The sequence below is a fragment of the Benincasa hispida genome, chromosome 1 (assembly GCF_009727055.1).
Source record: "Benincasa hispida cultivar B227 chromosome 1, ASM972705v1, whole genome shotgun sequence".
NCBI classification, from domain to species: Eukaryota; Viridiplantae; Streptophyta; class Magnoliopsida; order Cucurbitales; family Cucurbitaceae; genus Benincasa; species Benincasa hispida.
This window is the reverse complement of record NC_052349.1, coordinates 56,696,291-56,713,550: the sequence shown is the minus strand read 5'-3', so window position 1 is coordinate 56,713,550 and position 17,260 is coordinate 56,696,291. Positions and strand designations below refer to the sequence as shown.

Sequence of the window (17,260 nt, the reverse complement as noted above, 5' to 3'; positions counted from 1 at the left end):
TAAATTTTGTTACGATTGAAAAAGAATACATTTTATATCATTTCCTACAAATTGGAAATTAAAAAGTGTTGCCGCTCTTTGATTGAATTCAACTACTACATTCCTGAATCTAAACTAATCGTGATTGTTAATTATACTCCCTCCTGAACCTTATAATTTACATTCACATTCATATTTTTTCCATTTTCTCATTCCAACTCACTTTCATTACTTATTTACCGGCCTAATTCTTATTTTATTTTTACTTCTTGTAATTTATCTCACTCATCTTTGTGGAAAAGTAATTTAAAAAAAATAAAGAAAATTAAATTAAATTTCCTAGTTAATCAAAATTTAAATTTGAGAGTAACCTAAATATTTACTAGTGTAGGAAACAAATCTAATAATCAATATTGTATCAAAATTTAGACTTCAAGATATCATGGATATCTGATTTTTTTCATCAAATATGATGGTTAATGGATAATAATTAATCAAAATTTAAATATAAAGATAACAGTCATATTTTTTCGTCGAAGAAAATAAGTTTATGGATTATCTACGCTTCACTTTGGCATGATTCAATATTTTCTTTATGAATAAAAAAAACTTTAGTTACAATTCTACAATTCTTTCTATCATGACATTCTTAAAATGGAGATGGAGCCAAATAAAAGCTTGTGTTTATTCTTTAGACAATATTTAGTTATTACGTAAAGGGTTATTTGAATTTTAATTTTTACGTGAAGGGATACATCAAGACCATTCCACGACAAATGAAAAGGTGTGATTATTATTTACTTTAAAAATATTTAGTTAATATGGGAAGTTAAAATTTAATTACTTATTCACAACACAAAGTGGTACATCTTTTTTCAGTTATTTTATTTGCCTAATTTATACCTAAAGTTATTTTTTCACTCTCTCATCTCTTCAATTTTCATATTGTTTTTCTCTCTCTTCATAGGAGGGTACTTAATGGGAAGAGTATGATGAACATTTAATAAAAAATGAAGGACAAAATGGGAAGAGAAAGATTCATTTCGTTTTTAAGAAAATACTGACGAACATAATTACTGATCTAATTTTTTATATTAATCATCGATTCATTTCGTTTACGACTAGGTAAATATAACCTTACTGTTATTATAGTCTTATAGAAATTGAAAGAGAAATTATGAGGATTGGACCTCCGTTTTGATAAATATGTAAAAAAAAAAACTGAAATATATCTAAACTGACCCTTTCATTACGATTTTTTTTTTTTTTTTTTTTTTCATATTTTCCTTTTGTGCCCCTCCCCCTCACATCATCATCTCCTGTTTTTAAGGTATTTTTGCCTGGGTTTCCATATATTTGCCAAATGCCCTAAAAAATAAGAATAATATATTTTTTTAATCGTATTTCATCTAATAAATAATGTTTTCAACATTTAAACCTTTACTTATCGAGATTCCTCCATTGACAAAAGTAAACGATGGTGTTTGCAGGCTCTTTAAACTGAGACCCACAAATTTTCAACATTGTGACGAGACCAACCGTCCATGACTTTTTCTTTACTACATCCACCAAAGTGCCAACGGAGAGATCCCCCACGAAGTTGTTGACTTTTTTAAAAAATAATAGAAGGGCAGCTTGACCCATATCCGTTAACTTGAAGACGGGAATAGACTCCAAGCCTATAAAATGAGACTGTGTTCTTGGTTTCTAATCGTTCCAGTTAGAATCACTTTAAGTTCAATGTGCAAACTCTTATTAAATTTTTTTTTTGTATTTTCTTACTTGATGCTCATTATGTCTATCGCCTTTGATCGAAAATCATCCATAACAACCTCATTTTTATTCCTAAGGGGTGATCCAAGCACAAAAGCTATAGTTTCAAAAATCTAAACTTCTTGTTATTCCAACCAAAAAACAAAAAATGTATATCATTGTTTAATTTTCTTGGACTAATTTAATTTGGCCTACTTACACTCCTAATTTATTAGTTTTTTTCTTGTACGGAATTAACTCTGTTAAAGAGAGACCAATTATTAAGGTCTTTGTTTTCGAACTAACAAAAAAAAAAAAAAAAAAGTCTTTGTTTTATGTTTTGAAGGTCTTTTCTTTTCCTTTATTCTTTTTTTTTTTGTTCAAATTGACTCGCCAACTACCTCATACGATATATATAAACGACCATATGTTATATTTTATTTACGATGATATTATATTCTCTAAACTTCTTCAAACATAAACTTATAAGAAATTTTGGTCCGTTTAGTTTGTGATCTGAAAATCATTTAAAAAAATAAAAAATTCAGTAGAAAATAAAAATAAATTCTTCTTTTTCATTGTATTCGAAAACATGTTTGGTTCTGGTTTAAAATTTTGAAATTCGAATTTAAAATTTAAAATTTGTATTTGATTGTGAATTTGAAAATGTAATAGTGTATTCATGTTCATAATTTTTTAAAATAAAATTTAAAAACAAAGAAAAACAAAAAATTATAGTTTTTGAAAATTGTTTTTAAAAATAAACATACCAAAAACATTTTAATTGTTTTACTTATACTTTTTGTTTTTGAAAACACAAAAACAAAAAAGAATCACGAAGCAAACGGACTTTAATAGACCTAAAAAAATAAGAAAAGTTAAAAAAACTCAACCATGTAAAATTGTATGTGGAGGTTTAATTTGAATAGTGGATAGTTGACGTTGGTTGACTGCATAAATCATATCTCAAACTCTCCCTATATATCAATTTACTACTTAAAATTTCATGGCAATAAAATATTATATTTCATTTAGACATACCGTAAATCTCTTTCTTGTTATTTCTTATTGATGTAGGACTATGTTTGCATCCACAAGTTCGAACCAATGATTTTTTTTAGAAAGTTGAGAAAATTTTATCAAAACTAATATGATTTTTTTTTTTAAAAAAATATTATTCCACTTGGCTGATGGAGGTTTCTTGTTCTTTTTCATACAACCCCACAAAACTTGGTTTAGCAACATCTATATTTTCGAATAATCCCACTCTCTTCTCCCTCTCTTTCTCTCCTTTATATATTGAAAAGTATTTCAAGTTGTGTGTACCTAGAAATTAAATCCACCTTGTTCATCTTTTGTAATAACTCTCTCCACTCTTTGCTTCATTTCTTTTTCTCTTTTTATTTTCATTCTAAGCCCTTGATAATCCATCTTCCATCCCACAAAACCCTAAAACACAACATGGTCATGGTAATTCACTACATCATAATTATCTTTCTAAATATTTCTATATATAAATATTTTAAAAATATAATCTCTTTTGTAAAGATGATGATCATTATCCTTTTGTGGGTCATTTTCATAGAAGCCCTAGAAAGTCTCTATTTGCAATAATAAGCTTATAATTGAAGATATATATGGATCAAATTTACCCCTTTAATTATTGTTCTTCTTGTTCAACCCATCATAGATTTTGCTAATATCTTTAAAAAATTTTCCCTACAAAGTATTATTCAATTTCCCAATTCTCTCTTTTGATGCAGAAAGTAGTTCTAAAAGTGGAGGTACAAGATGGAAAAGCCAAGCAGAAGGCTATGAAAGCAGTTTCCACCCTTCCAGGTACTAATTTTTTTCCCTCACAAACTTTCACTTTTTATATATTAATATATATAATCACACATTTTGCTATGATAAATTTCACCAACATGAACATAATTATCGAATCTCTCCAATTAATCTAAAAGTTTAAGTTGACGAGTGAATACAAATTTAATATCATATCAACTATCATTTTTTATCATAAAAAGTAAATATTTATTATGATCATAATACGACACAAACCTTCTTGTTGATCGATGGATTTAAACTTGTTTGTATAGGGATAAATTCGATAATGATGGATATGAAGGAGAGGAAGATGACAGTAATTGGAGAAGTAGACCCAGTTGAAGTAGTTGAAAAACTGAAAAAGTTTTGGTTTGCTGAGATTCTCACAGTTGGACCAGAGAATCAAGATATAAAAAAACCACCACCACCACCTTGCATTCCATATCCATATTATTATCCCACTTACTATATTATGCAAGAAGAAAACCCAAATCCTTGTGTTCTGTGTTAATCCATTATTATTAGATTCGTTTCGATAACTATTTTCTTCTTAAATTTTCATGTTTCAAATTTTTCTTTGTTTTTCTCACCATTTCCGTTTGTTTTTAAAACACAAAAAAAATTTAACAATCATTGTTCTTTTAGTTCTTAAAATTAGTTTTGTAATTTGGAACATATTGTTCCAAAATACAAGACTAGTATATTTTATGGGTTCAATTTTCAAAAATAAAAAATGAAATAGTTATCAAATTGGATCTGAACCGTTATTTGTGAAAAAAAAAGAGTCACATCTCACTTTGGACGTATTTGGATTATTCCCTGTATGTATTTTGTTTGTAAGTGTCGTGTGAATTTGTTTTACTTTGGTATATTTTGACTGATGATGCTTATCAGAGCTATCCATTTTCATTAAATACATTATTGAGAGGAAATGAGTTGAGTGTTGATTAATTTATTTAAGTAAACTAAGATATATGCCCAAGAAAAACACAAAAATTAAAATTAATCATATTAAGAGAGGACATGAAAACAACAGCTCAACGTTTTTATTTGAAGGGAATAAAAATTTAAACTTGAGTTGCAATCGACTTGACTTTAATTTATTTTACGAGTGAATTAATTTAGATTATTTGATAATGATTTACATCTTTTAATTTGTACTCTACTATATTCGAAATAAAATTGTTATTCTTCCAAAATTATTTTAACAAGGTAGTTAAAAAAATTATAATATAATTCCTTATTCCTTCCTAGATAAGTTGGAAAAATGGAAAAAGATGAAGAAAGAAAAAACAATTTATGCATATTAGGTTAATTATTGCATTTTAAAGAGAAGTGTTATACACTTGAATATTATATGCATTAGTGGTTTAATTTTAAAATGGAATCCTATCAAAGAGTGTAAGTTATCCATTTGTTAAAGCTTAGAGTGTTAATTGAAGATTATTAGTGTGAGATCTTAAGTGATATATAAATTCATTTTTACCCCCTTTTTTCATTGTACAATTTGTTTTCTGAAAACTGTTTTTACATACTCTGTTGAACAATTTTTTGGCAACCTATTTTAATTCTTTTAATGAGTAAAAAATCAATATTATTGAATTATGAGATTTTTCTTTTTCATTTTTAGTTTCAAAACTTAATGTTTGAAGTTATTTACTTTTTTAGTTTTTGGTTTTTAAGTTTTTAATTGGTAAGTTATTAAGTTTGTGCTTTTAATATGCCTTTAATGTGTAAGTTATTAAGTATACACTTTGTTCCTATAAAAGGATAATGTCTCATGTAAAATAAGTATCACAATTTTGTGTATCACATTTTGAGTATCACAATTTTAGTATCACATTTGTTGTATCATATTTCTTATACATTATTTTTGTGTATCACCAACTTTTTTTTCTTAATTAAATCAAAAAATTGAATTTTACTCTCATTTCTTTTATTCTTCTATTTGTTTAACAACAATGAGATATTGGTTTGCTTCCGCAACATTTATTTATTTTTCATAGATTCCATTTTTTCAACAATGGTATCATAACTACTTTGATTTTTTCAATAGTGATATCAGAGCTACTTTAAATTTTTCAATGGTGGTATCAGAGCCTTAGATTTAAAGGCTTGTGATTTTGTTTGAGAGTGAAATTTTTTTTCCAATTTTGGTGTTTCTTCTCTTCTACATTTAATGGTGAAAACTACCTGTTTTGAGTTATTAAAATGAAATCCTATATCAAGGCACTTGGCCTTTAGGAATCAATTTCAACTATGTTGATCCTCAACCGTTGGGAGAAAATCCAATGTTGAATCAGATCAGACTACATGAAGAGGAGAAATTGAAGAAACCCAAAGCTTTACCTATGATTCATGCTGCTTTATCAAATCCTATATTTTCTAAGATTATTGATTGTAATACGACGAAATAAGCTTGGGATAAATTGTATGAGGAATTTGAAGGAAGTGCAAGGGTTAAAGCTGTGAGAGATTACACAACAAAAGTGATGACTATTGTAAACCAGACAAGACAAGAAAATTTTTCAGATTAAAGAGTCGTGGAAAAAATAATGGTTAGTGTTTCTGATAAATTTGAGTCAAAGATCTCAACCATAGAGGAGTCTTCTGATCTAACATCTCTGCTTACAGCTGAATTAATTAGAAAATTACAAGTCCATGAATAAAGGGGTACAATGCGTAATGAGGAGCAAGTTGATTGTAATACGATGATAGACATGCAGATGCACTTCAGGCGAGTATAGAAAAAGGAGGAGCGTCAAGAAAAGATAAAGTTCCTCCTTGTTGTTTTTGTAAAAGGACGTTGTTGGTTAAAAAACAAGCAAGTTTACAATTACGATTGTTGCAACAAGGACGGTCATACAGGAAAGTTTTGTATAGTAAACAAAACCAAATCCAAAAGTTCCAACAAACAAATTATGCAAAAGAAAATGAAGAAACAATTTTTTTGTTTATAGCATCTTACTTTGATGAAAAAGTGTCAACCTCGTGGCTTATTGATAGCAGATGCACTTCACATATGGCTAAAGATATAAATCTTTTTAGGCAGATTGATAGATCTATACAGTCTAAGTTGGTTCTTGGACATGGAGAAACAATACTAACTAAAGGCAAAGGTACTGTTATCATGCATACTAAGCAGGGTGAACATAAATTATCCAATGTTTTATATGTTCCAAAGTTATCCCAAAACTTACTTAGTATAGCCCAATTGTTGCATAATAAATTTTGTGTTTTTCAAAGATCAAGTTTGTGTCATTTATGACCCTCATTGAGCAGAGATTGCAAGGGTCAAAATGGTTGAAAATGTATTTGTTTTATATGGTAACTCACTGTGTCATCATACTTTTAATGCCAAAGTATAACAAAGCAAAAGGTGGTATCAATGCTTTGGATACGAAGGCAAAGAAGCTTTGAAAATTTTGCCTTATTTTAACATGTTGATAATATTTTTAAATTTACCCTTATTGATCAGATTTGCAATAGTTTTCAAGAAGGGAAGATGTGCAGTCTACTTTATCTAAAGAAAAACTTGATTTGGTTGCTAGTGTCTTCAATTTCGTATAAGATGGTAGAATAAGACACATCAAAGTCAAGATTTTATATATTGACAAAAATAGAGAAAGAAAGAGAAAGAAGACAAAATCATTGAACAACTTGTCGGCATTCTCACAAAAACGGCATGTTGACAGTTTATCTTTCCACGCAAAAAGTTGGGTGTGACAAAGAAAAACCTCAAAGAAGAGTGTTAAATTATGAGTTTTTTCTTTTTCGCCTTTAGTTTCAAAATTTAATGTTTGAAGTTATTTAATTTATTATTCAATTTTTGGTTTTTAAGTTTTTAATTTTAAGTTATTAAGTTTATGCTTTTAATTTGTAAGTTGTTAACTTTACCCTTTGTTCCTATAAAGGGTGATGTCTCATGTAAAATAAGTATCACAATTTTGTGTACCACATTTTGAGTATCACATTTTGTATACCACGTTTGTTACATCACATTTCTTATACAATATTTTGTGTATCACCAATTTTTCTTACTTAAATCAAAAGATTAAATTTTTCTCTCAATTTATTTTTTTCTTCTCCTTATTTAACAAACATTGAAATATTGGTTTGCTTCCGAAACATTTATTTATTTTTCATCGATTTCATTTTCTAAACAGTGGTATCAAAACTACTTTGATTTTTTCAACAGTGGTATCAGAGCTACTTTGATTTTTTCAACAAATATTAAAACAAACCTTTTCTTTATTAATATTAATATCATAATTTATTTTTTTTGCAAAGTATTAAAATCTGTTAGATTTGTTATATTGGCTATATATATTTTGTTTAAGACTCTTAACATTTAGTCATTGGACAGTTTATGTGTTGTCTCAAATTATGTCTCTGTGGGAGCTTGTCTTAGAGGTTGTGACTCAAGATGCTAACTCTCCAGAATATTTCTTTACTTATTTAAATTATTCTGCAAAATATTTTTCTCTGGGATGTTTTTCCTTTTCGGTGAATTGCCGATTTTGAGTGGAGATATTTTCCATCTTTCTGCTGTGCTATTTAAACCCAAGAAATCTTATTTCTAGGTTTGTTGCATGTGTTGTTTTTGTGAGAACTTTAGTCGTGTTGTTTTAGTGATTAATTGAAGAAGAGGGGATTGTTCTTTGCTTGGTGGCAGCATACTCTTCATATTGTATTATAATGAACGTTTAAATATTACGATGTATAGTTCAGTCTTAGAAGGAACCTAAGAAAAAGTTGAACGAGAAGCATTTCTCAACCTTAGGGGATCCTAAGGTATTATTCATCGAGAAGGGAGTTCTCAAAATTTTGGGGGAGCCTAAGTTCTTACGTGAAGGGAGTTCATAAGAAGGAGGAAAGATACTTCAAGTGAGAAGGAGCCTAAGTGTTACATCACTAATGTTCACATACTTAGTGGAACCTAAGTCTAAGTGAGAAGGAGTCTCACATCTAGGGGGAGTCTAGGTGATTAGCTAAGTTAGGCTCTACGTATGTTGCTGTAATCATCATTATTAATAGATAAGTACAATGTTGTCGTTGCTTGACTTTTATATATTAGTGAGTATCTTTCTTGGGCACTCTGCCCACCAGATATAGTTGGTCAATCGCCGAACTGGATTACCAATTTTTGTGTATTTATTCTTGATTCAATATTTATTACTTTGTTGTTGTCTCTGAATTTGCTAGGACGTCTTATGTGACATCTACGTCTTGCATGAGGAACCACATTCTAAAATTTTAAAATCAAATACCACTTTGCTTTTGATTAGTTCTAAGCACCCAACATGTTGTCAAAAAAGGGAGAAAAAAATCTAAGTCTAGCATAATTATTTTAGATAAAATATGAGAAGTGTTGAAAACACTCATGGTCGTTGAACTTTGATTGAATTGAAGTAGTAATTTAATTAGACTCTCTACTTTCAAATATAATCATTTAATTTGTGAACCTTTTGATGTGTATAACAATTTACTAAATCTACTATTTTTTGTAGTATGTATAACAATTTAGTTTATATTATAAAAAATATCGTTAAGATTTAATGATATTTTTTTTATGTATAGATCTTTAAATTCATTAGGTACCAAACTCGTTTCTAAATTATAAAGATTAAATAGTTACATAATAAAAATGGACACATCTAGCCGGATATAATTTTTTTAATACAAATTAAATTGTTATAAACTTTAAATTTCAAGGGATTAAATCGTTAATTTCACACACATCATAAATTTAAAATACAAAGTAAACCAGTAAAGATTCCATTCCAATTCAAATTTATGATATGTTAGTTTATGATATATGTATTAATTAGTTGAGTTATAAGTTATGATCCCCTACGATTTAATAATCTAAATATTTAGATTAATCACCCATTCATGTTTGAGAAATGGCACGATTACATGAAATAAAAGAAACCCCTTTTTCTCTTCTAAAAAAAATCTCTTTTATAAGTACCAGTCGAGAAACAAGTGTAATGCACGTGAAATAGTCTTGCAATTTTAATTAAATTTTGTAAGAAAGAGTGGATTTTTAGTATGTAACAAACAAATATTATATATAGTTTTGTTTTGATTTCTATAACCTTCTAAAAATTAGATAATTAAATAATTTACTACGATATTTTCATATGATTGCATCTTTCATATGCGCCAATTGTATTTATTCCATCTATAAAATTTTAAAATTTAAATATATAAAGATATTTCTTAAACTAAATATTGGAAAGTTGACCTCCATTGTTTTCTAACACACACCTACACTGAGTCCAGCAACAAAAGACAATATAGGACGTTAATAAAAAAATGTAAGAGCAAAATGGGTATTTAAATATTTTATTCTCTAAACCCTTTTATATTTTGTATAGGTATGTTCGAGTTTGGGCACGACCATTCAAAATTATACAAAATGCTACTTGTTTGATTTAAAAAAAAACTATTTATTGTAACTTATTTTTCTACAATTTTGATCTTATATTTATTAAAATAAATATTATTTTCTACGAAATTGTAAATTTGATTTTTTTTTTCCACAGATAAATGAAATCTTAATTTATAATTTATATCATAGATAATTTTTTTTAAATCAATAAAATCTTGTTATTGTTCAATATATTTTTTTTACAACAATTTCGATGTTGTCATGTTTTATCAAATGTCAAATAGATGTTTTTTTTATAATTTTTATAGTAGAACGTTAAAAAGTTTTTTCTCCTTATTTTCAAAAAATGAGGTTTTTGCTAGTTATATTCATGGGCTTCTGGCAGATTTGAAAAATTAAGTTTTAAAATATTCTCCAAATTTTTACTTTTGCAAAAATGATAAAAAAAAAAAAAAAAAACCCAATCCACTAAATGTAAAATAAAAATAAAAGTACGGATACACCTGATACCTCTCGATACATTTATGCACTATTGATGTATCCTTGATACACTCACACTTATACCTTTGATACACTTGATACACTATTAATTTACATCTGATACACTTCATACACTATTGATATACCACTTACATTTGATACACTTGAAAAAAATATGCTATGATTATTTTATATTTGTTTAGATTTTGTTTATTAATCGTCCTTATTTATAGGAATGGAAGTAGTTGAGGGATAAGTAGTAAAATAATAAATTATGGTATTTTTGTCACAAAAAACTAACAAATCTACGTAAAAGTAGAATTAGATATTTTTCAAAAAAAAGAAAGAAAGAAAGAAAAACATTGCTTCTAAGTATTTTTGAACCACAACTATTTCGAAAGTAACTGTTTTTTTTTGTTGTTTGACCATTCTAAAACCCTTGTGGTGATAATGTGAACCACAAAAAGCACAAGGATATGAGATGATTTAGACCACTAATTATAATAGTTATAGATTTCAGTTTTGGAATTTATTCTACTTTCTAGTATTGTTTGATATGTTCATGTCTTGTATATGATATATTGTTAATTTGCTTTTATTCATACTTGTAAATGATATACACATGTTTTATTTTAAAATAAATTACTAATTGAATGTTAATTGTCATCAAATACGTTGCTAATACATTTAATGTTGATTATTGTTAGATATACTACTGATACACTTGCGGCTTACTTCAAGTATTTAATGATTAATATCTGATGCACTCATATCTTCTATATGATATATACAGTTGATATACTTAGAATTTTATACTTATAAAATGAAAGCATATGTTTATTTCAAAATAGGTTATTGATTGAATATTGATTATTATTGGTATATTGCTAATTTATTTGAAAGATTGATTGACGTTAGATATAATATTGATACACCCTTGTTTAACTTCAAATATTTGTTAATTGATGGCTGATACACTAATGTCTTATATTTGATATATACCACTAATATATTTGAAGGCTTCCTCCATATTTTCTATTTTTTTTAAAGGCTTCCTACTATATCTTTCTTTTCTCTATTTTTTCATTCTACCTTTATCGACTTTTTCTTTTTCTCCTCTACATCTTGTAATTGTCTCTTCCATAACATTTCATAAAAAACATCAAAACATTGTTTCCTTCAAATGAATTTTATGGAAGTGTGTGTTAATATTTAAATACATTGCAATTAGATAAAACACAAATTTAAAAGATTGAAAAAGATGAACATCCAAACATATATGATATTTAAAAAAAAAAAAAAAGATTGAATACACTACAAGAAATTTGACCTTTTGCGACTAAAAATATTCATTGCTAAAAACAAAATTTTGTTGCAAAAAAGTTTTAGCGACTAATTTTAATCATCGCATGCTTTAGTCGCTAAATGTGTTTTGCCACTATATGTTAGAAAACATCACAGGATGCGACGACACTATAAAAACGTTGCATGATGCAACGTTGCTTAGGAAGTTGTATCTTGCGACGTTGTTCGAAAGTCACATTATGCGACGTTATCAAAAAGTCACAAGATGTGACGTTTGTAAAAAGTCTCATTAAGCGACATTTTCGGAAAGTAGCATTATGCGATGTTTACTAAAAGTCGCAATATGAGACGTTTTCTGACTAATACAAAGTTCCTATGTTCGTTGCATTGCTCTGCTCGTTGTTGATGTTCTCAATGTTACAATCTTGTGACGTTTTAGTTACGTCGCAAATTTTAATAATGTTTTAAAAAATATATTGGACTGCAACTTAATTGTATTGTGTACTAAAACGATGATCATAAAATCCACTCTATATCTATTACAAAAAAAAAAAAAAAAAAAAAGAGTCTACAATTAGTTACCTCAAAAAGAAAAAAGTTATGCACATAATTAGTCATCACTTAACTAGTCTTAAAAAAAAAAAAGTTCAAAATGTTACATCACCAACAAGTTCCAATTTAGTCATGCACACATAATGAGTTACATATCAAATTATTTTCAAACACAATTCACATATTCTCAACAATTTCAAAAATTAAATATCAAACTTAAGCAAACTCACTGTTTATATAAATTGATCAATCCATTTTATATGATGAATCATAAGTTGGTCTAGAACATGATTATGAAAATTCAGATAAATTCAACCCTAATTATCATACGTGTATAAATCACATTCAACATCACGAGATAGTTTCATTATGACATTTTGGCACTTTTTACATGGACAACGTGTAAATCCTGTTATATCGCATACTTCTCTACCAAACTAATAAATGATCTTATTCCATCAATATATTCTTCGTATAATCTATTTCGTAGTTTTATCCAACTTTTATCCATAATTTATCCTATACAAAACACACCATATGAAAACTTATCATAAACTTCTTTAAAGTAAACAAGTAATTTTAGATGGGACATTGATAGTTGTTTTTCCATTGGTAAAACAACACTCTAAGTATGTACTCTCCAACATGCCCCCATTAAAGATTTAAGATACCATCTGTAAAAAAAGAAAAGAACTATGCCATCAAATATAATATTGTTGTAAAAAAAAGGAAAAAAATAAAATGAGAGAATTATTTTAGAAATAGATCCTTTGTCTCTTTTTTTTTTTTCCTTTCTTTTTTGTGTTCATAGAATTTTACATTCATTTAAAAGATTAAATATAATGAAAATTGAACTTCCTTGTTCTTACTAAAACTTGACTTTCAAAATTTGTTCTATCTTTTTAAGAATTTTGTTTTAAAGGTATGAGTCTCAATTATTTAAGTATACACCATATATTTTCTTTCCATATCCTAACTTTAAGGAAAAAAAGAACCTTAAAGTTCTAAATTGATAGTCATTATTTCCATATCTTACCTCCATATTTAATAGCCAGTACAGATGAAAAAATAAATAAATTCAGCAAATTTCAACCAGTATAGATGTCATACCTTCAACACCAGCAGTGAACAAAATAAATTCAATAAATTTTAGCAGTCAGGCTCAAGAACTCATGCAATCCAGTACGTTTGAATCAACGATGAACCACCTAAATCAAGAACCACTTGAATAAATCAAGGTTTAATCCAAATTAAGAACCACCTGAATGAGCAATTGAAGCATTAAATTCTTAAACTGTATAATAACCTGAATGAGCAAGCCAAATGTATAATGAACAATGAATGTCAGACGTCGGACGAACGGTGAACGGGCTCCTGCAATGATTAAAGCTTTTAGACGAACGATGGACGAGCTCTTGCAAACCAGACGAACGATGAACAGGCGATTGATCTTTCCTTTCAAACGAACGAGCGGTCGATGATTTCCTTTCAAACAAACTATCAGCCGGTGACCTCCTTTTAGACGAATGATTGGCCAGTGATTTCCTTTTAGACAATCGAAAGAAAGAAGGAAAAATAAATCTGAAACCCTCGCTTTCTCGAGTGAAAGAAAGAGGGAAAAATTAAATAAGGGTTGCGACGAAAGGCAAATTCGTCGCAGCATGCGACGGTTAAAGCTTTCGTCGCATGGCCTGAAGCGAAGAAACATATGAGTCGTCGCATTATGCGACAATGTGCACTTTCGTCGCATGACCTGGAACGCCAAATCTCATCCCTATTTATTGGTTTTGTGACTAAAGGCCAATTAGTCGCAAGGATACTTGCGTTGAACGTGCGTTTTGTCGTATCTTGCATCGTCAGTCAGCAACTATTGATGTTCAACATTGCATGTATGCAACTTTTGTTTGTTTCGTCGCATTTTTAGAGATGAAATTTATATTTCATTGCTGATTATACGACGATTGGAAAATTGTCGCAAGTAATTCGTCGCTATAGGTCAAATTTGTTGTAGTGATATGACAAAGAAATTTAAATTTAAAAGTTGTTTTCTATATTTTCGTTGCATTACATGATTTTTTCAAAATTTTCAATTTTAGTTTTCCACCCTTCAATTAAAATCCCTAAAATATTGGTGGAGAGTCACGAATTCAAATACAAACATTTCTTTTTGAAATTGTTGTTAAATGAGAAAAGAAGTTTTTGTCTTCAACTCCAATTTCTAGAATTCAAAGTTCATCCAAAACTTAAGTCATAACTTCTAAGTCGTTGATAAACCAAAACCCTTAATCAAACTATCAAGAAGATGAACATATACTTCAATTTTATGATTCCAAACGAAGATGTAGATGAAGATAAAGATAGACTTTAAGTAGGATATAGATCGAGAAGGAGATGTTGACAAAGAACATGAAATAAAATAGTTGAGAGAGACATAAAGGTGCACAAAGATGAAAAAGAAGAAGATATCCAATGTTTTTTTCAATGTATTCATCTTAGACAATGAAAATTTCAAAAATCTTTGTATAATAGTTGCAGGTAATTATTTATGTTGCAATATGATTGGTTGATATTATCACAAGATTGTATTGTGCTTGGCTGATTTTATTATAGGAAAAAATCGAGCAACATGTTATGCAACATGTCAAAGATATTGTTATTAATATTGTTACACGTCTAGGAGCAGATTTGGCAGAATATCTTTCCCTTATCTATCTACGTGATTTGCAGATTTTCGTGGCTGCCTTTCTTATTTTTCTACAAATAATATTTATTCACTCCAAAAATATATTCTTATAGCTAGCTTTATTTATATATAGTACTCTTGTTCTTTTTTAGGGCCAGCCATTGTATGATAACAAATATATATTGAGAGTTTTGAGCTTAGGGTTTGTCTAAGCCTCAACCTCTATGTATTGTTATTGAAAATCTTTGTATTTATCACCGATAACTTTTTGGTTCGACAATGAAGTCGGGAGGAGTTTGATTTTATATTGTATTTAAGGGGAGCCTAAGTACATTGAAGACAATGAAAACTCATATTTAGGGAAAGCCTAAATATGATGAATGTGAGGGGATCTCATTCTTAGGGGGAGTTTAAATATGTTGTATTGAAAGGATCTTATACAAAAGTTAGAGAAGCATATTGTGGAAGTGAGGGGAGCTCAAATTTTGGGGGAACCTTAATTGAAACTGAAGAGGAAGCTATAAGTGAATCGCTGAAGAGAGAGTCTATCAAATAAATACTTTTGTTGTAATTGTTAAACTCTTTATCTAGTGAAGTTTCGTTCCATCGGGCACACAGCTCCAGACGTGGTGATTTTGCACCGAGCTGGGTTATCAATCTCTGTATTGTTATTTTTTCTATTTGCTTTCGTGTTGCCCACTTGTCATACATATTGTTTGTTACATCATGCTTGACATTTTATAATGTGTTCGCTGCTCGGATATTCACTTACCCTTGAAGAACCAAGATCTTCACGAATTTCCTCATCGATTCAATCATGAACACTTTGATCTCCAAAAACCCATAACAACCTAAATAACCAACACCACAAGAGAACCTTCTGTATTCTCCTTAGAGGATAAGAATAAGTAGGAGTGTGTGTGCTCTACTATCTTTTGGGAGAGGGAGGAATTTTTTAGAGGAATAGATTTTTTTCTTTTCTTTTTGTGTGTTTTTGGAGAATGCCAAAGATTAGTACGTGAAAAAAACAACAAGAGGAAGAAGATGAAGATCTTTAGCCAACCCCAAAACACCACGACTAATCCTGAGAGAAAATAGTAGGAGGGAGTTATATCTCCTTCCTCAATTAATTTCAAAAAATTAATTTAATTTAATTCAAAATAATTTAATAAATAACAAATCATTTAGTAAATTATTTTATATATATACATGCATATAGTATATATTTAACTATATGTTATATCAAATATAACACATAACTTATAATTTTAATATTGTATCAAATACAATATAACCTATAGTTTGAATTTCTCTCAATAATGCGTGGTATTTAATATAAATCCAATTCATATTAAATTTAATTATATGAATCTCATCCATAAAATTAGTATTTGAAGCATATTCAAATATTTAATTCCTCTCGAAATAAACTTTATATTATATATTATAATATATCAAATACATTATATTAATTATATCACATATAATTAATTTAAATTAATTTTATCACATATAATTAATTTTCTTAATTAATTTGAACAATTCAAATTAATCCAAAATTAATTCTCAATAGTCCTCATTGAGCTATAGAGAGAACCTATAGATTGAAGCTCCAATAGTACTTAAATAATTAATTAAACTTCTTTAATTAAATTATGGAGTTTAATTAAATTATCCAATATCTATTAACTACCAGTCACTTCATTAAAGACTGACAGTTGCACTCTTCGCATTACAGATATATTTCTATGTCTAGTCAATAGTGCGATGACCCTTCACAAACTGCTCGTAAGTACAGTTGGGCCAAAATTACCGTTTTACCCTTATAGTTACATCTAACTCCTTAAGTACCATTGATCCGTCTAATGAACAATAAATCATAGTCCAACTATGACCAAACTCCTCTCAGACAATGAGAGGTGTGGCGTTGTTCAAGCCTCAGAATAAGCTCTTAGGGGAACAATTTATCTACTTACCCCGACATTAGGGAAGGAGTGAATTCCATCTTGTGTAATCATGTTCCCAGCTCCCCAATCAGACGAATCCCTAAAATGGTAGGCTTATTGAGTCAGCGATCTGGTCACTCTCACCCATACAAATCAAAGGACCACTTTCATAGATAGGAGTTGACAACTCACTCAGAATTCAAGTCATGTCATCTATGGCAATTGTAACATCTTTATAACAATTGTAGCACTTTACAACAATGGTAACATCTACAAAACGGGGCCGTATTCATAATGTTACCAGAATAAAGTACCTAGCCTGATCCATCTACTACAAAC

General features: G+C 28.6%; 1 protein-coding gene across 1 annotated transcript; it reads left to right on the top strand.

Moving 5' to 3' along the window:
• The first annotated feature begins 2,999 nt into the window (after window positions 1–2,999).
• Window positions 3,000–5,112, top strand: LOC120067406 (heavy metal-associated isoprenylated plant protein 39-like). Its single transcript, XM_039018976.1, has 3 exons — window positions 3,000–3,201; window positions 3,495–3,570; window positions 3,831–5,112. The coding sequence occupies exons 1-3, from the start codon at window positions 3,193–3,195 to the stop codon at window positions 4,067–4,069; spliced, it is 324 nt and encodes a 107-aa protein (XP_038874904.1). The 5' UTR covers window positions 3,000–3,192; the 3' UTR covers window positions 4,070–5,112.
• Window positions 5,113–17,260: the final 12,148 nt, after the last annotated feature.

Coding starts and splice junctions, on each gene's coding strand:
- LOC120067406 (XM_039018976.1), top strand. Junction 3,571..3,830: donor AGCAGTTTCCACCCTTCCAG/GTACTAATTTTT, acceptor TTGTTTGTATAG/GGATAAATTCGATAATGATG.